We start from the raw sequence: 23,749 nt of genomic DNA, 5'->3' as shown, positions 1-23,749 counted from the left end.
TGAGACAAACTCTTTTTTGGAAGAAATGGTTTCACTAATACTTTGATGACCATTTTTTTATTTTAATTTAATAATTAAAAATAAAATAATAATAACTATTAAAAAATAATAAAAATATAAATTTTTTTTTAAATTATTGATTTTTTAAATTATTATTAAAATTTTTAATATTGGATAATTATTGGTTGCCAATAATTTGCCAATGATGGTTGCCAATTATTGGCATCGGCGTGGACAGCCCATGACTTTACCAATAATGGTCCATTATTGGGTGCCATTATTGAAATTATATTGGCATCCCTGGCTCCCATTATTGGGCCATTAATACGCCAATGGTATTTTTCCCATTGGGATGTGACACGCACACTGTGTCTATTATTATTAAAACAACAAATTTTACTAAAATCTAATTACCAAATTCCGAGTAAAACTTGGTATTTGTAGAAAATAATTCCTGAAGATTCTTTGCGATATTAACCATTCTTTTTTCCAATGGACTTCCACCATCCTCTATTTTCATAATCAGCACTTCCACACCTTCAATTGTGTCAATATATACATTATCCTCTAAAATAAATTCAGACCTCGATGTCATGACATAAAATGGATGAGTTTCGTCGGAAATGACACTAGTAACGTCAGCAAGACCAGCCGCATTTTTCAATCTAATATCCATTATTAATGGCATTTGATTTGAAGTACGCGTCATCTTCAGACAATTATCTAATTCCATTTTACGATCTGGATATAACATAATATTCTCTTCAAATGTAATAAATTTTTTCTTCCCGAGTGATAAAAGGTACGAAGCATAATCTTCGCTTATAATTTCAGCACGATGAAACATTAAGTCTACTCTGTCTGTGTCACTTTGTCTAAGCGCTAGTCGATTAATTGCAGCATCCATTCGTCTTTGTCCATCAATATTTAATAAACTCTTTCTCTTCGTATAGGAATATAAAATATAATAATCCTCAAATCGAAGATGCTGTCTAATATCTTTAATCTTATTATATTTAGAAAAAGCTGTACTTATATCTTGAGAATAGGTTAAACCATATATCTCCTGAATTCTTCTTTCTGCATGACTTTCTGCAAAAATATTATCTAAATGACTTTTAAGTAACAAGTCCTGAATATACGGATGAAAACCTATTTTCCAATCCTCATATAAATGCGTTAATTTACCACTTAATATTTCATTGACCAATTCATTATAAGTTGGAACATTTTTATTTGGTTTTATTCTTAAAATATACCCTTCGAGATTTCTTCTTGCTGATTTCAAGGAAGTCAGCGGAAGACTGTTGGATAAGATGCTGGCGTGCTTTTCAATCTCACTCAATCTTGGTAATTTTTCATTTTTTTCCATCTGCAACAATTCTGTTAAATCATTCTCTAAAAATTGAAACCAGTGACTGAATGACATTCTTTTTTGCTCTAATTGGATATTCAAAATCTTGTTACTTTCAATAAAAGAACTATCCTTTACTGTAAATACTACATCGCCAAATGTTATGTAGTCACTTACAAAGTCTTCATGAATATGAGATAAGTCTACAATTCCATATGGAGAAGTAATTGTTAAGCTGTATTGTACTTGTATTTCTGAATCCTTTAATTTTAATAGTGGCATTGATTCTTTATTTGTCAAAAGAGTAATGTCATTAAAGAAAAAATCTTTTGTTTTCAAATTACTTAATAAATTAACATTTTCTATTCCATTCATTATTTGAGTGTGATACAGTTTACGTGATATTCTTAACGGATATCCATTATTCAATTGAAAATGAGCCAGAGAATTTAACGCACGACGGAAATTATATATTTTAGTTCTTTTTGTCATCATAAATTTTAAACCATTGTTTCTCCATAATTTTAATAAATTTACATATTCGTTGTACTTTGCGAGTTTCAACATCGTTTTATAGTACACTGGAGTATTTTCAAAACGTTTCATTGAAGTCCCGGAGTGAAACACCAATTTTTGCATTTTTTCCCGATGTAAAGTGTTCTCTAAACCTTCGGATACTGTATTTACTTTTTCTTTGCTTAAATTTGGATTTTGCTGTACATTTTGTCTTGACGTTCCGGGGATATTATCCAATAAATCTTGTGTTTCATGTTGATGTGATGCAATATTTTCTTTAATTTCTGACATTGTATCTAATTTTCTTTTATTTGGATTTAGATTTTGATTTTCTTTGAATCCTTCTAGTATTTGTTTTACATATTGTGAAGAATGATCGTAACCCTTTGGTATTATTTCGACTTTTTCAATATTTACTTTTGGTTTAATTTGTAAAGTTTGTCTCGACGTTCCGGGGATATTATCCAAAAATTCTTGTAATCTTTGCATTTGTACTGTTGAGAATTCGAAACTATTTGATATATCGCCTTCTTTAATCATTGAATTAATATAATCTACTTCTTCCAGCACATTGGTTGATACCGGAAGTGGATGAGGGTGGAGATTAGGAAGTTGTGGAGAATTATTTTCCAATGGACTGAGTTGTTGATTTAAATTTACGGGCGAGTTTTCCTTCGAAGGAATTATTTTCCATTCTATTGTATTATGATAGACATGATAATCACGAGTTATTTTCATTTCTGGTCCATTAGCCACCATATCCGCTACCATAAATTTAACTCGACGAAGCAGATCATTGTTATCCATTTTTAAGTTGGGTCCAATTATATCGCCAGTTTCTGGAACAAATTGTTTGTAAAAAATTTCACCTGGTGATTTTACTGGAACAACTGCAACCTTATATGAAGCTCCTTGCACGGTTCTTAATTCGGCAATCGTGTCAAGTGATCTTATGCACTCAGGTCCAAATAAATGTGAACCACTAGGATAATGGTATCTAACAATGTCATAATTATTTTTCTTCAATAAAACCTTTGGTACTAATCCCCTTATGTCAGTTATCAGATGCATATTTCGTTGCATGTTCATTAATAAGGTTTTTAGTGATAATATAAAATTTTTAGCTTGTGATATAGTTTTAAAAATTAATTCAAAATTTTTAACCAGTTTTCCTAACATTTTAAAACTAAAGCGGCCCATTGAGTGAAGTAATTCAAATCCAGGATCTAGTGTTCGAAGGGAGGCTATTGTTAAACCTTTAAAGAATTCTTTAGTTACAATTTGATTTGCTATTGTTATAACAGAATCTTTTGCAATTGTCTTTAACGCTGTAGTTAATGACATTTTGGTCACAATTCCGGATGTCTTTGCAACAGCGTTTACAAAAAAAACATTCTTAGAAAATGAACCTCCGACACTGTTGACTATCTTAAATGAAGTTGATGCAAATAAACCTATAAGTGGCATAAAACTTAAAATATCCAGGCTACAACTTAACGTGGCTCCACGTATGTCACCTGCTATTGAACTTTCAATACAATTGTATAATGGGATAAAACTTTTTACGACATTCAAAATTTTTTCCCCAAGAGTTTCCTCATAATATACATTTGTCATGTTTGTTATAAACAGCTTTGTCTTCATATTGGCAATTCTTTCAACAAAAAATTTATAATTTTCATTTTCATGTTTATACGTTGAGTATGGATTTAAGTTCATTTTATATGATTTGTCTTTATCAGTAACAATGGAATGAATAAATTTTGTTAGGTTTCCATTGACATTAACTAATGTCAATTCTCCGTTCATCTGCCTAATAGCGTAAAATTCTTTTATTCTGTTACCAGCTATTGCAAATAGTGTATGTATGTTCTCGTTTAGATTTATTATTTGAAGTGGGCAAGAATGACAAAGCTTTGGACGGTATTCTACTTTTGCAGAAAACATAAATCCATTTAAATTAATTTTTTTATATAATTCACTATCTATAAAGACTTTCGTAATTGCATTTCTTTCAATTTCTTTGTACAGTTTTTCTACTTTTGGAAATTGCTTAAAAAATACATTATTTAAATCTGGAAAATGACTTGTTTTGCAATCCCGCTGGAGTATAGATTTTAGTGTCCAAAGGTACACGGTTTTATATAAGTACACAAATGTTTCTATATAGACACCATGGACAGAAGGAAAACAATAAAGAAGAAGTATTTCTCGGGCAATCATCGTCCGAGTTTTGGTATTATTGATTTGCCTTTCCAGTTTGTAAGGCAAACTATTCTCAATTTCTTTACTTACAATTTCATTCATTTTGATATCAATTTCGGTAAATAAAATTTTATAAGCTTCTCTCCAAAATTCATCATTTAAATTAATTTTATTTATTCCTCTACCTTTAGAGGCATAAAAAAATAAAGCTGCAGTTGAGTAATACGGTAATACAATTTTATAGGTTTCATTATCGATATGCTGCAAATCAAGTTCTCGCGAGATTAAAATATATTCCGAGAACGACAGATTTGGTTCATCCAATGACGTGGACCTGAGGATATTTAAACCTACCATTGAATACATGTATTTAACGTCCATTATGCTCATGTCTTCTTCGGGTTGGGGAAAAATTGACCAAATGTATTCGTCGAAAATTTTTTTAATTGTCAATTGAGGTAGTGTTGATGTGTAATTTTTTTGCGAACAGTATTCCCAATTGAAGTGATGTTGCAAGAGATGATTATACACGGTTTTCTTAAAAATTGAGTAATTTAAATTATCTGAATTCTGAATCATTTCAGCCAAATACAAATTAATGTTGCTATAGTTGGGAAATAGTACCCCATTAATGAAGTACTTAAAGGTTTCATTTACATATTTCTTGTCAAGTTTTTCACCTTTTTCACCACCATAGAGATCAGTTCCTTTTAGTATTGTAGTTAAAAGGAAATGTTTCGAGCGGGTTTCGTTTTTCGCAATCGTTAGATACTCAATTAAAGTGTTGACAACAATGTCAGGTTGACTTTGCTGCTCAAATGTTATAAAATTTGTATTGTGAAAAAAAGTACCAAGAAGAGTAATGTAGTGACAAACGGAGAGAAATTGAAAGTTCGGTGACTGCTCAACAATGATTGATGTGTTGTTCATTGTGTTGATCCTGAAACAAATTAACGTGTTAGGTTTAATAATTATTTTGTATTATCAGAAATTTAATTTAAAATGATTTTTTCTAATTCTAATATATATATATGTTTATTATTATGGATGTTGACGAATTATGTTTAAGTGTTAAAGTCAGTGACATATGTATAAAAAAGTTTTTTTTAATACACTAACCAATATTTGACACTACTATTATATTTGGTCTACTCTTTAAAACTAATAAAATTTAAGTTCTGGGAAATGAGCCTTATATATTTAATATCCACAAGGTTATTCAAATAATGTAGATAAAGAATACTGCGTGTTACACGTGAAACACCTGTTAGTCTATCTTTATTGAAAGATTTTTTGTTCAATTCAATGAGAAAACTGGATCATATACCCCTACTGAAAATCCCTGTACAAGATCTTGTACAATTTCCTGTACAGGATCAGCAACTGAACTTGTACAAGTTCTGACCAGTTCCTGTACAGGAAAATGCATACGAATTTGGAACTAGTTCATGTGTGAGATCTTGTACAAGATCTGGTGCAAGATCTTGTACAAGAAAGATACTTATGTACAAGAAAATGTACATGATCTTGTATAATTTCATGTATAAGTACTTGTACATGAACACGTTCATGTTCTTGCACATGTATAGTTGTAAAATTTTTTTTTTTTAATAAAATTTGAGATTTTGATAATATTTAACCACTAAGATTCGTAACTCATGCATGCTAAAAACTATTGCGCAGCTGTAAAGGTTAAAGTAAACTATTGCGCAGCCTTTGAAGTTTTTAATTTTTAGTAAAGAAAAACATGAATTAACTTGTGCAAGAACATGGACGTGTTCATGTACAAGTACTTATACATGAAATTGTACATGAACATTTTCTTGTACAAGCATCTTTCTTGTACAAGATCTTGCACCAGATCTTGTACAAGATCTCACACATGAACTTGTTCCAAATTCGTATTCATTTTCCTGTACAGGAACTGGTCAGAACTTGTACAAGTTCAGTTGCTGATCCTGTACAGGAAATTGTACAAGATCTTGTACAGGGATTTTCAGTAGGGACGGTTACTGGTTAATACCGTTTATGAAATTTTCACATTGACTAGAGGAAAATTAACCTGGTTAATAAAATTGATTAACCAAGAATTTTACTTTTGAGTTTAATCCTGGTATTAATTTGAATTATAAAATAAATATCAGTGCAGTTGTGGTTACCCGCGTGAAAAACGAACTATGGGAAAAAGCTATCAAAAGCTGGCAAAAGATGGGAGAAGATTTTCGCCATTGTTTTTAAGTTTTATCCCATACTTTAAAGAATTGCAAAAAGCTCACAAACTATTGCTTATGAGCCTTTCCCATACTTTTTTTTAATATCATATAATATTGCTAAAATCTTGCCAAAGTATTGCAAAAATATGGGGATAAAATAAAGTCAGTTTTTTCTAACTAACTTCTTATTTTTCTCATTTTTTTCTGAAAACCATTTCAAAACAATGGGAAAAAGATTAAGAAAGAAAAAATTTATTTTTCTCATTTTTTCATCTTTAAAAATCAGATTTTTAAAGTATTGCTAAAACCTGGCAAAAATATACGAACAAAATTAATCAATTTTTCTCGTTATTTTAGCTTTAAAAATCTGATTTTTGAAGTATTGCAAAAATATGGGAAAAAGATTTTGAAAGAAAAAATAAATTTTCCTCTATTTTTCAACTTTAAAAATTGGATTTTTAAAGTATTGCAAAAATATGGGAAAAAGATTGGAAAGAAAAAATCAATTTTCCTCTATTTTTCAACTTTAAAAATTGGATTTTTAAAGTATTGCAAAAATATGGGAAAAAGATTGGAAAGAAAATATCAATTTTCCTCTAATTTACAATTTTAAAAATTTGATTTTTAAAGTATTTTCCTCTATTTTTCAATTTTAAAAATTTGAGTTTTAAAGTATTGCAAAAATATGGGAAAAAGATTTTGAAAGAAAAAATCAATTTTCCTCTATTTTTCAACTTTAAAAATTTAATTTTTAAAGTACTGCAAAAATATGGGAAAAAGATTTTGAAAGGAAAAATCAATTTTCCTCCAATTTTCAATTTTAAAAATTTGATTTTTAAAGTATTGCAAAAATATGGGAAAAAGCTTTTGAAAGAAAAAATCAATTTTCCTCTATTTTTCAACTTTAAAAATTTAATTTTTAAAGTACTGCAAAAATATGGGAAAAAGATTTTGAAAGGAAAAATCAATTTTCCTCTATTTTTCAACTTTAAAAATTGGATTTTTAAAGTATTGCAAAAATATGCGAAAAAGATTGGAAAGAAAAAACCAATTTTCCTCTATTTTTCAACTTTAAAAATTGGATTTTTAAAGTATTGCAAAAATATGGGAAAAAGATTTTGAAAGGAAAAATCAATTTTCCTCTATTTTTTAACTTTAAAAATTTGATTTTTAAAATTGTAAATTAGAGGAAAATTGATTTTTTCTTTCCAATCTTTTTCCCATATTTTTGCAATACTTTAAAAATCAAATTTTTAAAATTGAAAATTAGAGGAAAATTGATTTTTCCTTTCAAAATCTTTTTCCCATATTTTTGCAATACTTTAAAAATTAAAATTTTAAAGTTGAAAAATAGAGGAAAATTGATTTTTTCTTTCAAAATCTTTTTCCCATATTTTTGCAATACTTTAAAACTCAAATTTTTAAAATTGAAAAATAGAGAAAATACTTTAAAAATCAAATTTTTAAAATTGAAAATTAGAGGAAAATTGATTTTTCCTTTCAAAATCTTTTTCCCATATTTTTGCAATACTTTAAAACTCAAATTTTTAAAATTGAAATATAGAGGAAAATACTTTAAAAATCAAATTTTTAAAGTTGTAAATTAGAGGAAAATTGATTTTTTCTTTCCAATCTTTTCCCCATATTTTTGCAATACTTTAAAAATCAAATTTTTAAAGTTGAAAATTAGAGGAAAAATTATTTTTCTTTCAAAATCTTTTTCCCATATTTTTGCAATACTTTAAAAATCAAATTTTTAAAGTTGAAAAATAGAGGAAATTTGATTTTTTCTTTCAAAATCTTTTTCCCATATTTTTGCAATACTTTAAAACTCAAATTTTTAAAATTGAAAAATAGAGGAAAATACTTTAAAAATCAAATTTTTAAAATTGTAAATTAGAGGAAAATTGACTTTTTCTTTCCAATCTTTTCCCCATATTTTTGCAATACTTTAAAAATCAAATTTTTAAAGTTAAAAAATAGAGGAAAATTGATTTTTCCTTTCAAAATCTTTTTCCCATATTTTTGCAATACTTTAAAAATCCAATTTTTAAAGTTGAAAAATAGAGGAAAATTGGTTTTTTCTTTCCAATCTTTTTCCCATATTTTTGCAATACTTTAAAAATCCAATTTTTAAAGTTGAAAAATAGAGGAAAATTGATTTTTTTTTTTAAATCTTATTCCCATATTTTTGCAATACTTCAAAAATCAGATTTTTAAAGCTAAAATAACGAAAAAATTGATTAATTTTGTTCGTATATTTTTGCCAGGTTTTAGCAATACTTTAAAAATCTGATTTTTAAAGATGAAAAAATGAGAAAAATAAATTTTTTCTTTCTTCATCTTTTTCCCATTGTTTTGCAATGATTTTCAGAAAAAAATGAGAAAAATAAGAAGTAAGTTAGATAAAATTGACTTTATTTTATCCCCATATTTTTGCAATACTTTGGCAAGATTTTAGCAATATTATATGATATTAAAAAAAAGTATGGGAAAGGCTCATAAGCAATGGTTTGTGAGCTTTTTGCAATTCTTTAAAGTATGGGATAAAACTTAAAAACAATGGCGAAAATCTTCTCCCATCTTTTGCCAGCTTTTGATAGCTTTTTCCCATAGTTCGTTTTTCACGCGGGTAAGTATTTAAAATTATATTAATAATATTAAATCATTAATTATATTACTATTTTGCATAAGACAAATATGACGGATGATTTTCAAAAGTTAAGAAATAATAATTAATTGAAATATAAATAAAAAATTGTACTTAACTAAATAAATTAAAATTACAATCAATATCAACTTATTAATTAATTTATTATTATTTACAACAATAATTAAAAAAAAAAACTTTTATGGTTGCGTAAAGGTATTTTTCGTCAGAGTATTGTAAATTCTAATTCTTTTGCTATTAAAAAATAGTAATTTAACTAGAAATTATAGTTTTTAAATTTAAATTTTTTTGCTTTTAAAATTTTATAAATTATCTCAATTTAATATTAAAGGAATTCAAAAGACTGGTTTCAAAAACTTTCATTTATGAACTGTCACTGAACGTCTTGAAAAAATAAACAAATAGAATCGTTACTATGTTAATAATCGCGAATAATAAATTTAATTGATTTTGGAATTTAAAATCTACAATCTATTATCCATAGCTGGAATTATTTTTGAATAATAAAAGCTGGTTAATAGATTATAAAGAGTATTAAGCAGATTATACTCTGTATTAACTGTTTTTTATTATCCTAATTGTATTATCCAGTTTTCTCAGTGTCGTGTGGAAAAAATACAAACTTATGTATTTTTTCTATAGAAAATACACTCCGCCTCTGTTATCTAAAACTTGTCAAGGTTATTAAACAATACTTTTTTTACATCAATAATTTTGAACATTTTCCTAGAAAAAAAAATTACCAAGAAATGGTTTTTCGTTTTCTTTTTGTTATGTTCGATAACAAACTGATAATTTTCTATAAGAATTTTTATTACTTTTCATTATTATTTCTATTTGTTGAATGCAGAATAAGAATAGTCAACAATACAATATAGTATAGTACATTACTCCATTTAATTTGTTTGTTTTTTTCTTCCGTAAAAGTAATTTGACACATATTTATTATGAAAATTCAGAAATTTTTAAATTATTTATCATCCTTACTTATTTACTTTAAGAATTGTTCTAAAAATTAAAATTTGTTTTATAGTTAAGAGATTAATAAAACATTCTTTTTCATTTGATTATGTTAATTACGTTTACATTATTATTATTATTGAACCATACATTAAAGATAGACTGTTTAAATCTAGATCTTTTAAAAAATAAATTGAACTAAATTTTTAACAAAATTCTTTAGAATTCCGAATGTTATTTATAGTTAAAGCCATTGCAATAAAATTTAATACCTTAAATTTATTTAATTTTTATATTTCAAACGTAAAATATCAATTTTTTTCATTTTCTATTTTTGTTATTATTTTCGAAAATTTTCCTCTTACGAAGAAATTTTTCTTAAAGTTGGAACAATAAGTTATTTTTGAGAGGACAAAGCTTTACGTTTTAATCTTGGTTAAAACCTAGGTTAAAATATAGGTTGTTATCAAGTTTATTTTAGGTTTTTACTGTACTTGTCGAAGTTAATGTTACGTGGATTTGCTAATTTAAATTGTTTGTAAAATGTAAACTTTTATCCATGTAATTTTTTTCGTTCAGAAAAGTAAGTGCTTTAAACTAGTTTTTACTATTTTACATTCGCTTAATAGCAAACAGAACACATTTTGATCGAAATTGTTACTTTGCATTAAAAAAATAATTATATAAACAAATAAAAATGTAATAATATAAATTTATAATTAAAGTTTTTTTTATATCTGATTTATAGTTAGACATAAAATTAAATGCAATTTAATAAATTAATACTATACCCCAATTTAACTAGGGTCAGTTGGGGTAAATGGGGAACTTGAATTTTTGGTTTTTGTCAATTTGGTTAATAATAACAAGCTGTCCCCATTTACCCCAAAAATTTGAAAACTCAGGGTAAATAGGGACAGCTTGTCATTATTAACCAAATGACAAAAATAAAAAATTCAAGTGAATTTCGGTTATAGGAGACATCAGGAATAAGAACAAAATTTGGTATGATTCTTAAGTCTGTTTTCTTTGAAATGCGAGACAAAATACTGAAACTGTTTGACTTTGATTTTGAAGTATTTATGCATTGAGCGATAACTTGAATTATTCTGCTGACAATCGTCAAGATGAAAGCTTGGCAGTACTCAAAACCTATTGCAGGTGATCTGAGATTAAAATATTGACGTTGAACTTCATTTTAAAACTGTAAATTATGCTCCAATAGCTCGTATCCCCATTTACCCCAACTGACCCTATAACAATTTTTATAATCCTAAAAAACTAACATTTAAAAAAAAGGATATACTTCCGAAAAGGTCCCCCCTTTAAATTTAATAAAACATAGGTATTCTTACGTATTTTGGTGCGTAGATTACGAAAATCGTAGTGAAAATTGGCGCAAATTTGATTATCATGGTAAAAACCATAAAAAACCCCATAAAATAATGGTTTTTTACGATTATCTCGTAAAAAACAAAAAATTTCGAAAAAAGTTTTAGACAAATGTTGTAGATCTCAAAAAAACACACATTTTATGTTTCATGCATTTTTTACCAAAAGTCATTATTTTTCGAGAAAAATGGTCCGAAAGTAATTTGCGGAAATTGTGGAGTGAAGTCTACAGCAGCGGTAAATGCAAAATAGTAAACAAGGCCTTCGGCCGCGTAAGGTACTGCTCGCTTTTCTTTTTAAAAAAAAACCTTGGCGAGAGGGGGTGGATATGGCCGAAAGTATTTTGCGGAATTCGTTAGATCCTGACTAATGGTGAATATGATACTATATACGAGTCAAATAATATGTCTAACCATGACTGCTGTATATGTTTTCATTATCATGGTGTTTTTCGTTTTTTGGATTTTTCTCGAAAAATAATGACTTTTGGTAAAAAATGCATAAAACATAAAATGTGTGTTTTTTTGAGATCTACAACTTTTGTCTAAAACTTTTTTCGAAATTTTTTGTTTTTTACGAGTTAATCGTAAAAAACCATTATTTTATGGGTTTTTTTTATGGTTTTTACCATGATAATCAAATTTGCGCCAATTTTCACTATGATTTTGGTAATCTATGCACCAAAATACGTAAGAATACCCGTGTTTTATTAAATTTAAAGGGGGGACCTTTTCGGAAGTACACCCAAAAAAAATTTAATAAATGTTAAAATTTTTAAAGCAATAAAGAGGCACGTTTAAAAAATTTAATCCTTGAAAAAAATCGGTTTGTCCAACAATAATAAAAAATTACCATTTTACAACTCTGAATATAAAAAATTAATAAAATTTAGTTTGAGTATCGGGCCCCATGAAAAAGTTCTAAAACAAATTTTTTAGAATTATCATTTGATAGATTCTCATTCTGTAGAATATTAATTTTGCAGAACATTAAATTGTTTAAATATTAATTTTGTAGCATTTTTATTAAACCGATTATCAATGTTGCAGAAATTATATTTAGACGAAAATTAATTTGACAGAAATTAAATTTGATCAAATCTTAATTTGTGGGAAACACTGTATTGTAGAATATTAATTTTGAAGAATAGTAGGTAATTTAAAAGAATTTTAATTTCCAAGAAAGAATATTAATTTAATTTTTGGCAAATTAATTTTGTTTCTATTAAAATTTCTACTTCATTGAAAATCAGTTTAATACAAATTCTACAAAATTAATATTTAACCAATTTCATATTCAACAAAACTAATATTGCATAATTTAAGATTTTATCAAATGATAAATCTAAAAAATTTGTTTTAGAACTTTTTCATGGTCCCGTTTATCAAACTAAATTTTATTAATTTTTTTTATATTCAGAGTTGTTAAATGATAATTTTTTATTATTGTTCGCAAACTGATATTTTTTCAAGGATTCAATTTTTTACACGTGCCTCTTTATTGCTTTAAAATTTTTAACATTAAATTTTATTAAAAATATTAGCTTTTTTTGGATTAAAAAAATTTATATATAGTAATATCCATCGATTTTTTTTTGAAATTTTTTCAAAATAACTAGGGGAGACTGGGGCTGAAAGTGACGGGGGTAAATTGTGCCGATAGGAATATCTCAAAAACAAATTTTTTTTTTACAGTGGAAGTGAGAGAAGTATTGTTTTACTTATGCGCATCTTTGGCAACTGTTTTGATTTTGTTTGCTTCACGGAATAATTAGCTGTTAGTATTTTGGTGCTTTGGCGTCACTTACGTGCAAGTTTTCATGTGTACACTTTTTGGTTTATTTTTTTCATTTTTAAAGATATCGATACGTATTTTTTTTTAAATGATCCAAATTTATCGACGGATTTAATAGTGTATGAAACCTAATATTTAATTTATCTAGTTTTTTAATATTTGATAAAAAGTGAGCGTCGACGCAACGAGGTTAATTGTGCCTTTCGCTTGGGGCTGGTTGTGCCGCTGTCAATCGCTACATAACCATAATCTACTATTGCCTCGTTTGTTCGAATATTTGATTCAATGCATAGTTTGCAAAAACTGGGCACATTTAAAATATGTGAAGGGTAAAAACAGGGTCAGTTAAATATGTGTCAATTGTGATTTCAATAAATCGCATTCGGAATAAGTATTCACGTTTTAAAAATTATTTATTAATCAGAAAGTAGAGTTTTTACAATTAATTAACGATACAAATAATTGTTTCAAAAAATATTTTAAAAGACTGACTAATTATGTAATTGTAAAATTTAAGTCAGAAATGTTTATTTATTTACAAAAATCTATAAATGTTACGATTGTTGGAAAAATCCTTTGAATGTTTATAATAAAAATACTTATTACGAGAACTATATGTTTTCAGTGACTGACTAACTATGCAATTATAGAATATAACTGAGAAAATGTTTATTTGTACTTACTAAAATCTAGAAATCTTAAGATTGTTCCTTTCAAAGTATATAACAAATGATTAGTAAATAATAGTAAATTATATATTGGCAATAATTATTTTATTTATTACGCATAAAATCATTTGCTTTAACTGAAACAACTAAAAAATCTGAACGGCACAACCGACCTCGGCGTCGGCACAACTCTCTGCAGCGCGGAGTTCAACGTGCCGTGTTGCCTCGCTGCACAAAATCATTTTTTACAAAAAAACTTTTCAAAATTATAAATAAAAAATAATGGATTTAAAAGCTATATATGTGACAGTCCCCGAGAGAAGGGACCTTAGCTCACCAAAACGAATTTCACAGGGCAAGCGTTTGAAGAAAAAGCAGAAACGCGGAACTCGAAGAGTGGGGCGGAACTTCTGAAAAGTTCCCCCACCACACTAACACAACGTTGTGTTTCTGTATACGTGAGCTTCGTCTACTTCGTGTATCTTCGGGTCTCACGTACGCGAAGCTCACGTACGAGAGTATAGTTGTGTAAGTAAAGTAGTGGGGCTGATTTCTTGAGTGCCACAATCCGCCTCGAAATGCGCTTGACATACCCATCTTCAAAATGTTATTGTGTCAAAAGCAATTATCCTAATCAGTTTTTGACTTTTGCATGTGAAAAAGCAATTCAAAATCTATCATTTACCATATAAAACTCAATATTGACCTCTGGTGAGCTAAGGTCCCTTCTCTCGGGGACTGTCACATATTAAATTTTATAATAGATAGACTATAGTTTAAAACAAAAAGTTCTCAGTTTACTAGCATTTTATTTAGTTTTCTCAAATTCGGCACTTGCAGCCCCGGTCTTTCCTACTTTCATTTAAAAATATTTTAAGCCTATTCCATTCGTAAGCAAATAATTTTTTCAATATTTTTGGAATTTTTAAAACTTTTTGCTATTTTAAATTTTTTAAAATGTCTTCGATTATTTTTATACTATATACACTGTAAAAGGAAAGGTATTAATTTAATACCGACTTTAGGTACTAAATTGTCATTTGGTTCTATTTTGATACCTAAAATTGGTACTGTTTTAGTATTTTGTTTTTACAGTATGTACTTTTATGTATTTTCATACGCTGATTATGAAGTGACAATAGCCGAAAATTTGACTTTTATGGTAAAAACCACAAAAAAGTCCTAAAATTTATGGTTTTTTTCGCTTATTGGGTAAAATATGAAAAATTTTCAAAAAATTCATAAAATATAAAAAATTTATGTTAATATGATCTACAACTTTTGACTAAAAGATATTTTTTTAATTTTGCATATTCTAACCAATAAACGAAAAAAAACCATAAATAGTACTATTTCATGGTTTTCAGCATAAAAATCAAATTTTCAGTTATTGTCACAATTATTTTCGTAAATAGCGCATATTAAAATACACAAAATTACGTAGTATAAAAAAACATCGTATAGATATTTTTAAAAAATTCCAAAAATATTGAAAATTTTTTTTGCCTACGATCAGAATAGGCTTAAAATTTTTGTTAAAAAAAGTAGTTTTTTAAAATTTTTTTAAAAATATCGATCAGTACGTCAATTGAGAAAAATGACTTTTTATCTTTAAAATTAAAAAATTTAATAGTACCGTAAAACATGGTTATTTCGCTTATCGCGTATAATTTCGCTAAATTAAATTTTTCATCTTCTATGATTAAATTCAACATTTTAACTTGGTAATAAGAGTATCAAATTTTATTTTAAAACTACTTTGAAGCCTATAACTTGGTGAGCGAATTTATCCGCAATGAGCGAAATAACCCTATCTTACAAGAAAATCATTAAAAAAAAATTTCAATTTTCCTTTTTTTTAAAAAAGTTATGAGCGTTCAAAAATAAAGACATTAAAATTGTGAAATTTTGAAAAATTTATATCTCGAAAAAGGGCTTACTAAAATTTTAATTTAGAAAATCATGAAAACTAGTTCCAATTAGTTATAAAAGAAAAAAATGTTTAAAAGTTTTAAAAAATCTGTGATACAATTGTTGCAGATAGACTTTGAATTTGGCGTGGAATACATCATATATACCTTAATGGGTTCAAACATGCATTCAAATATGGCATAAAAATTATTCATTTTAAATGCTATAAAATTTGCAAAACATATAAATTATATAGTATATTCTTTTGAAACAGTATTATTTTTATACTTTTTTTTCGAAAATTCTGTTGATTTAATAGAATATTTTCCTCACTTTGATTCAAATGAGGTCTTTTCTTTTTATTAGAATGTAACATTTTATAATTGTGACATCCTATATTTCTATTTTAAAAATAATGAATATTATCTTACCAAGTGTGATCTCAATAATATTGAAACCCCTATGTCACCAACACTTGTAGAAAACAAAATTCAAAATATTTTCGAATAGTGTAGATTGTTACAATTTATATCGTAAAAGAATTTTCAAAAAAAAATTGAAATGAAAATAGTTATTAACAATTGAAATTTTTTGTACAATATTTTTTAAACATTCGTGGTCTCTAGAGCTTATATCAGAAATAAACGACAATACCTATATTTTACTTACACATGTATCGAATTTTAAGTATCATAGATTATGAAAAAAATAAAATTTTATGAAAAAAGATATATTATTTATTATTACTATTTTTATTATTTACTATTTTATTTCTGGAACCACATAGGGTGATCCTTATAGGGTTTTTGACACTGAACACGAATTCGTAATAAGAATTGTTTTAAAGCCCAAGGTTTTCGAGAAATTTGACTTTGAAAATTAAAAAAAAATTCAGTTTTTAGAGTATTTTTTGATATTTTATAACTGTAGAAAAATTTTTTCTAAAGGTTTTCGTGATAAATGCATATGAAAGATCATATACTCGCCATCTCGCCTCGGTAACAATTTAGTAGGAATTTTAATTTTCCAGAAAGAATATTAATTTAATTTTTGGCAAATTAATTTTGTTCGAATTAAAATTTCTACAATATTGAAAATCAGTTTAATACAAATTCTGAAAAATTAATATTTAAACAATTTAATATTCAATAAAACTAATATTGCATAATTTAAGATTTTATCAAATGATAAATCTAAAAAATTTGTTTTAGAACTATTTCATGGTGCCCGTTACTTAAACTAAATTTTATTAATTTTTTATATTCAGAGTTGTTAAATGATAATTTTTTATTATTGTTCGGCAAACTGATATTTTTTCAAGGATTCAATTTTTTACACGTGCCTCTTTTTTTTATTAAAAGCAATTTGAAACCTCAATAGAGGTTTATATAAAGCGTACATTTGATTAAATATTTAGATTACCTTTGTTTAAAAAATAAAATATATGATTACACTCCGCATTATTTGAATTCGCTATAAACATTTCTACATTGAGAGGTGGAAATATCTTTATTTTCCTCAATTTCGCTAGGAGAATCGATCTTTGAGTTTCGTAAATGGGTCAGAATTCGTGAAATCAGCACAGAAAACAAAAAATATTTTTTTTAAATCGAAATATAGACAAAACAGTTCTATTAGACCACAGAAATGTTTCTACCAACCCAAAAAAGTTGTTTTTTTACAGAAGTTATTGCAAAATGATTTTTTTGTCATTTTTTAAACAAATGCTTGTTTCTCGTAAACGAATGGACCGATTTCAATAAATCAAACGGCTACACAAAGGGGAGGAAATAGACATCCGTTTAAAATTATAAATTTAAAAAAAAATTATTTTTTTTATAATTTTGCTTGCTCGTAGAGGAAGCTTTCTAGTCCTTTCGTTTGTAAAAATTTTCAAAGCGTCGAAAACAAATTTTTCTCTATATAGAAACATGTTATATGAGATCCTGATCAATTGTACGTATGTATATGTATATATGTGTGTGTGTGTATGGATCCCTTTTTTGATTAGACGATAACTTTAACAGGTTTTAATGGATTTAGATAAAATTTGGTAGGCTCATTTATCATATTAATATCTCAAATTTGACCAAAGCATTATAAAAAATACCCCTAAAAAAATTTTATCGTCTTTTTTCCAAAAATTTTTAATTAGAAAAACTTGAGGTTATATATAATAAAATCGTATTCCTTACGTCAAGACAAATCGATCAGTATATATAAAGTATACTTTTAATTTAAATTTAAAGAATTAATGAAAGTTAATAAATCAAAAATTCACATTTTGGCTATAAAAATTTTGTGATTATTTAAATTTAAGTTTATAGATGAAATAATTGTATTTCTTACATGAAAACGAATTTATTGGTTTATATAAAATTTACATTTGAGGTAAGTTTAATAAATTATTGAAAGTTAAAAAATAGAAAATACACATTTTAGCTGAAAAGTTTTATATTTATTTAAATTCATGTTTAAATATAAAATAATTGTGTTCCTTCCATTAAAACGAATCGATATAATTGTAAATAATTATAAATTACATATAATAATTTCAAGTGGCTGTCTGTCCCGCATGTTCTGCATATAAAATTCTTTCTAACCACATTTGAAGAGTGGGATATGAGAGAGAGAGAGAGAGAGAGAGAGAGGGGGGGGGAAGCGTAAACCATTTTGTCAGCTCACATTTGAAGAGTGGGATATTTAGCCCTCCTTTATGGTGTGAACACAAGAGACAAAAGTAAGAGAGAGAGAGACAGAAGTGTAAACCAATAAAATTTTTAAATTCTCCCTTCTCTCTACTCCAATATACAAACAAAAAGGAAAATGATTTTCTTATTGGTTTACATAGATAGCGCATGTCCAATTCATTTTTAATATTTTTACTTGATAATTAGTTAGAAATAATTTTATTCAGTTTAATAATTATTAATAAAAAAAGTGTGCATTTATTTAATGTTCGGTAGTATTCAACTGATTGTAAGAAGAAAAAACTTATTTTCATCTGTAAAAGTAAGTAATATTTTTTTTATTAAACTAATTAAGGAAAAAGAAGCAAAGTAAGACTAAAAATTTTGGAATATAATAAATATATTGCTTAAGAAATTTTTTTTTTAGAAACGAATGAATCCATCTATGTTTATAATTTAAATATTAAAAAAATTTCCACCTCATGGTAATATTGACCACTGTCATAGCAACGGTTGCTATAGAAATCAACTATTGCCATAGTAACTTTTGCTATGCTAACTATTATCATAGTTAGTAACTTTTGACATAATAAGTAACTGTTGCCATAGTAACTGTTGCCATGGAAGCGGTTACCATGTACGACGGACGGACGAACGCCAAAACGAAACTATAAGGCTTTCGGCCCTGGGCTACAAAACCCTAAAAATTATTAAAACTTGCAGTGTACTGTAAAATCCTAAAACTTTGACCTCCCCCCCTCGGAAAATACGGATCTATAATCTAAATGAAAAAATATTTTTACCAAAAATTAACATTTATGAGAACTACAACTTCATCGAGTGTAAGCATGTTTGAAGAAAAAAATTTTTGAACCTTGATCACTTAACGTGTGATCCCCCATTACCATTTGGATATTCAAGATATCTTAGGAATGTCCTGGGGATGACCGGAAAGTTTAACATTCCTAGGATGTCTCAGGTATATCCGTAGATATCTTGAGGACATCCTAGAGATATACAAATTTCCGGATGCGGGTAGGACGTCCATAGGATATTATTAAAAGTCCGTTGCTGTTAGGAGGTAATAAAAAATTCTTACATTAAATGTCTTTCAAACCATATAAGAATTATGTCAAGATAATGACGAATAAGAATCACATTACATAACATAAGGCTATTTAAAATATCAATAAATTTAAGCACCATTAAATTAAAATATTTTAAAATTTGTAATACTATTTTAGGGTGAATTATACAGAGGAGGATTTTTGTGGGGTAAGTTGTTAAAGTTACATCTGTAAATTGCATTAAGAAAATCATGTTACATTCCAATGATACCTATCCGAGCTAAAGAGCTGGCCAAATTGTAATGATCAGCTCTGGAACGATTTCTTGAAACTATATATTTTCTAGTAAGGAGTTTACCATGAAACCATGGTTTTCGCCTATCTGAATAATAATTTTGAAAGTAGAATTCACCTTTATTAAGCCCTTGATCTAAAATAAAATATTTCGTTCGTAAAAAAGATGTTTTTTAAAAGATTCAAAAAAGTCAGTGAAGGGAATTTTTATGCAATTATAATGTACTGACATTGTAGCATCTTTTGCAAATCGGTCTGCTTTCTCATTTCCTCGAAGCTCAATGTGTGATGGAATCCAATGAAATTTAATATAGCTATTATTTGAATTTTCTGTGTGGAATTGTAAAAACTTTGTTTTTTGTATCAAAAATATATACACATTTTTTCGCACTTCTCATTTGCGTACAATTATAATGAAATGAAAAGTACACTGAATTAGCAATTTTTTCAAGGTTTTGAAAAAAAACCATTTGAGTATATCTGAGGCATGGACGTTGAGCACCTAAAGGTGGGAGAAAGAGTTGAACCATTGGACGGTTACATTCCTTCTCTCACTTTCTTCCACCTAAACCTCAACGTTAGTGCCTCAGATATATTCGAATGCTTAAATTTTTCGTAACCTTGAGATAATTGCTATTTCAGTGTACTTTTCATTTCATTATAATTATACTTATTTGTTCATATAATTAGTTCAATAAATTATAGTTACCTAGTCTAATACATATATATTGCTAAATAATATATTTTAAAAATATTTTGTTGAATTTTTATTTGTTTAAACAATTTATTGTTCATAATTTATACCTTTTTTAAATACACATAGAACGTAGCACAATTTTATAAATTTGTTACCTTCTCTTAGTAGTTATTAATTTAAATCTTATAAATAAAATAAAATATAGAATTAAATTTGCAACAAATATTATGTTAAATTGTTTTAACAAATAATTTTTGCTTACACGTGGAGGAAGCTTTGTAGTCCTTTCGTTTATAAAAATTTCAAAATGGTGAAAACAAATTTTTTTCTATATAGAAACATTTTATATGAGATCCTGATCAATTGTCCAGATGTATGTATGTGTTTATGTGTATATGAGGACCCCTTTTTTGTGAACACGATAACTTTAACAGGTTTTATTGCATTTAGGTAAAATTTGGTAGGCTTATTTATCACACTTATATCTCAAAATGGACGAGAGGATATTAAAAAATACCACCACAAAAAAGATTTTATCGTCTTTTTTCAAAAAAAATTTTTTTAATTGAAAAAAATTTTAAATATTAAAATTTAAGGTGATATATAATAAAATCGTATTCCTTACGTCAAGACTTTGATATTTAATCAAATAAAATTTTTTTAAAAATTATTATTAATTTTTTAATATTATTTACAATTTTATAAATGAAAGAATCACTTATTTAAATTAGTTATGAGCGTTCAAAAATAAAGACATTAAAATTCTGAAATTTTGAAAAATTTATATCTCGAAAAAGGGCTTGCTAAAATTTTATTTTAGAAAATCATGAAAACTAGTCCCAATTAGTTATGAAAGAAAAAAAAGTTTAAAAAAATCGGTGATGCAATTGTTGCAGATGGACTTTGAATTTGGCGTGGAATACATCATATATACCTTAATGGGTTCAAACATGCATTCAAATATGGCTTAAAAATTATTCATTTAAAATGCTATAAAATTTGCAAAACATATAAATTATGTAGTATATGCTTTTGAAACAGTATTATTTTTATACTTTTTTTTCGAAAATTCTGTTGATTTAATAGAATATTTTCCTCAGTTTGATTCAAATGAGGTCTTTTATTTTTATTAGAATGTAACATTTTAAAATTATGACATCCTATATTTCTATTTTAAAAATAATAAATATTATCTTACCAAGTGTGATCTCAAAAATATTGAAACCCCTATGTCACCAACACTTGTAGAAAACAAAATTCAAAATATTTTCGAATAGTGTAGATTGTTACAATATATATCGTAAAAGAATTTTCAAAAAAAAATTTAAATGAAAATAGTTATTAACAATTGAAATTTTTTGTACAATGTTTTTTAAACATTCGTGGTCTCTAGAGCTTATATCAGAAATAAATGACAATACCTATATTTTACCTACACATGTATCGAATTTTAAGTATCATAGATTATGGAAAAAATAAAATTTTATGAAAAAAGCTATATTATTTATTATTTAATTGTTAAAAATTTAAAAGCAATAAAGAGCCACATGTAAATAATTGAATCCTTGAAAAAATATCAGTTTGCTGAACAATGAGAAAAAATTATCATTTAACAATTCTGATTATAAAAAAATTAATAAAATTTAGTTTGAGTAACGGGCCCCATAAAAAAGTTCTAAAACAAATTTTTTAGAATTATATAATTTGATAGTATCTTATTCTGTAGAATATTACTTTTGCGGACATTATTAAATTGTTTAAATATTAATTTTGCAGAATTTTCATTAAACTGATTATTATCAATGTTGCAAAAATTTTATTTATTAGACAAAAATTAATTTGCCAGAAATTCAATTTGATCAAATCTTAATTTGTGGAAAAAATTGTCTCGTTGAATGTTAATTTTTGAAAAATAGTTCCTAATTTAAAAGAATTTATATTTTGCAGAAAAGAGAATAGAAAGAATATTAATTTAACTAGCTAAAAGAAACGCGCGTACACGCGCGTGGTATCTATAGTTTTTTATAAAAAAATTAAAAATTTATTTTTATTTGACGAAAAGTTATCGGAATTTTGATCTCTCAAAATTAATAATGTTATTTTGGAATTCGTTACTGTATTACTAATTCAACATTATGGTGTTATAATAATATAATACCTACTATTGCACAGTAAATGTGACCTTTAAATTTTGTACTCAAATAAAGATTATATGCTACGATAATCGAATTGTTAGCAATATATTTAATTCACCCATCTCAGGATCCATGCAGGGTGAATTCCTATTTTGTTTACCACAAGGCCCATGAACTTAAAATCGCTTTACAATGTTAAAAAGTTCTGGATTCTTTATTTCGTCTGTGATTTCAGCACATATCATTTTATTTAAAGTTTCTGAATCGCAAATTTGTGTACGTAAACCTATAGTTAAACGCACATGTGGCAATCCACGCTTTTTTCTTCTCTATGAAAAACGATACATATAAAATTGTAAATGAATAAAATTACAAGTACCTTGAGTATGCTTAAGGTGAACAGTCCATCCAGGATCACCATAAGGAAACATTGTAGGATATGTCATGGGCTCAAAATTTTCCCTAACAATAAGACTAGAAATTATTTTCTTATTATTTTCTATTGTGCATACTGAATTTACATCAACATGTAAATCCCTCTTCAATTACTGTAGATAATTTCTTCATCTTACAGGACAAATTTTTTTCTTTGGGTATTTTTTTTTCATTCTCAGTTTCAGTAGACAGAACTCTGTTGTCATTTTTACTGGGAAAAGTCTTTCAAAAATATGAAAAGTTTAGTTCACCATTTTGAAGTTCTTTAGCTCGATTTATGAAAAGACAATTCCAATCATTCTCTACAAATAGAAATCCTAATATTAGACATTCTAACTGCCGGAAAATGATTTAATTAATTATTTTCAAAAAATGATATCAAATGCTTGCTCATTATATTATTATCAGTTTCATAAATTAATCTTTTAATTTACACTGTTAACCAATACCCTACTGAAAATCCCCACATAGGCTCCTATATAGGAAGCCATATGGTTTCCTATACAAAATCGTATACGTAATTGGAACAGGAATTTGAATAGGAAATTAAGTAGGAATTATCACATGAATGCACATTATATCTTAATATCATGCGCAGTAGTTTTCTTCAACTTTTTCAGCTGCGCAATAAATTTTTTTCATCTCTGTAGTCTATCAGGAACCTCTACTATTAAAAGATATATATCTTAGAGTTGAAAAAAAATTCATATTATAGGAATTTAAATAGGAATATATATAGGAATGTAC

General features: G+C 26.6%; 2 protein-coding genes across 2 annotated transcripts in view; both read right to left on the bottom strand.

Moving 5' to 3' along the window:
• Window positions 1-16,337, bottom strand: part of LOC127278099 (uncharacterized) — a 41,991-nt gene extending 25,654 nt beyond the window's left edge. Inside the window, exon 1 of the mRNA XM_051299632.1 lies at window positions 16,116-16,337. The gene's annotated coding sequence lies outside the window, so the exon portion shown is untranslated. The remainder of the gene's footprint in view (window positions 1-16,115) is intronic.
• Window positions 241-5,218, bottom strand: LOC127278100 (uncharacterized). The gene is made up of 2 exons (XM_051299633.1): window positions 5,195-5,218; window positions 241-5,015 (listed from the first exon to the last, which is right to left on the bottom strand). Exon 2 carries the CDS (start codon window positions 5,003-5,005, stop codon window positions 407-409), a length of 4,599 nt encoding a protein of 1,532 aa, XP_051155590.1. The 5' UTR covers window positions 5,006-5,015; window positions 5,195-5,218; the 3' UTR covers window positions 241-406.
• Window positions 16,338-23,749: the final 7,412 nt, after the last annotated feature.

The sequence above is a fragment of the Leptopilina boulardi genome, unplaced genomic scaffold, assembly GCF_019393585.1.
Source record: "Leptopilina boulardi isolate dan_hultmark-lab unplaced genomic scaffold, ZJU_Lbou_2.1 LbouV2_195, whole genome shotgun sequence".
In the NCBI taxonomy this organism is placed as follows: domain Eukaryota; kingdom Metazoa; phylum Arthropoda; class Insecta; order Hymenoptera; family Figitidae; genus Leptopilina; species Leptopilina boulardi.
Note: the sequence above shows the minus strand (reverse complement) of the source record. Positions and strands in the feature narration are given on the sequence as shown.

What these genes read in the sequence shown, in the direction of transcription:
- LOC127278100 (XM_051299633.1), bottom strand. Translation starts at nt 5,005, where the DNA reads ATGAACAACACATCAATCATTGTTGAGCAGTCACCGAACTTTCAATTT.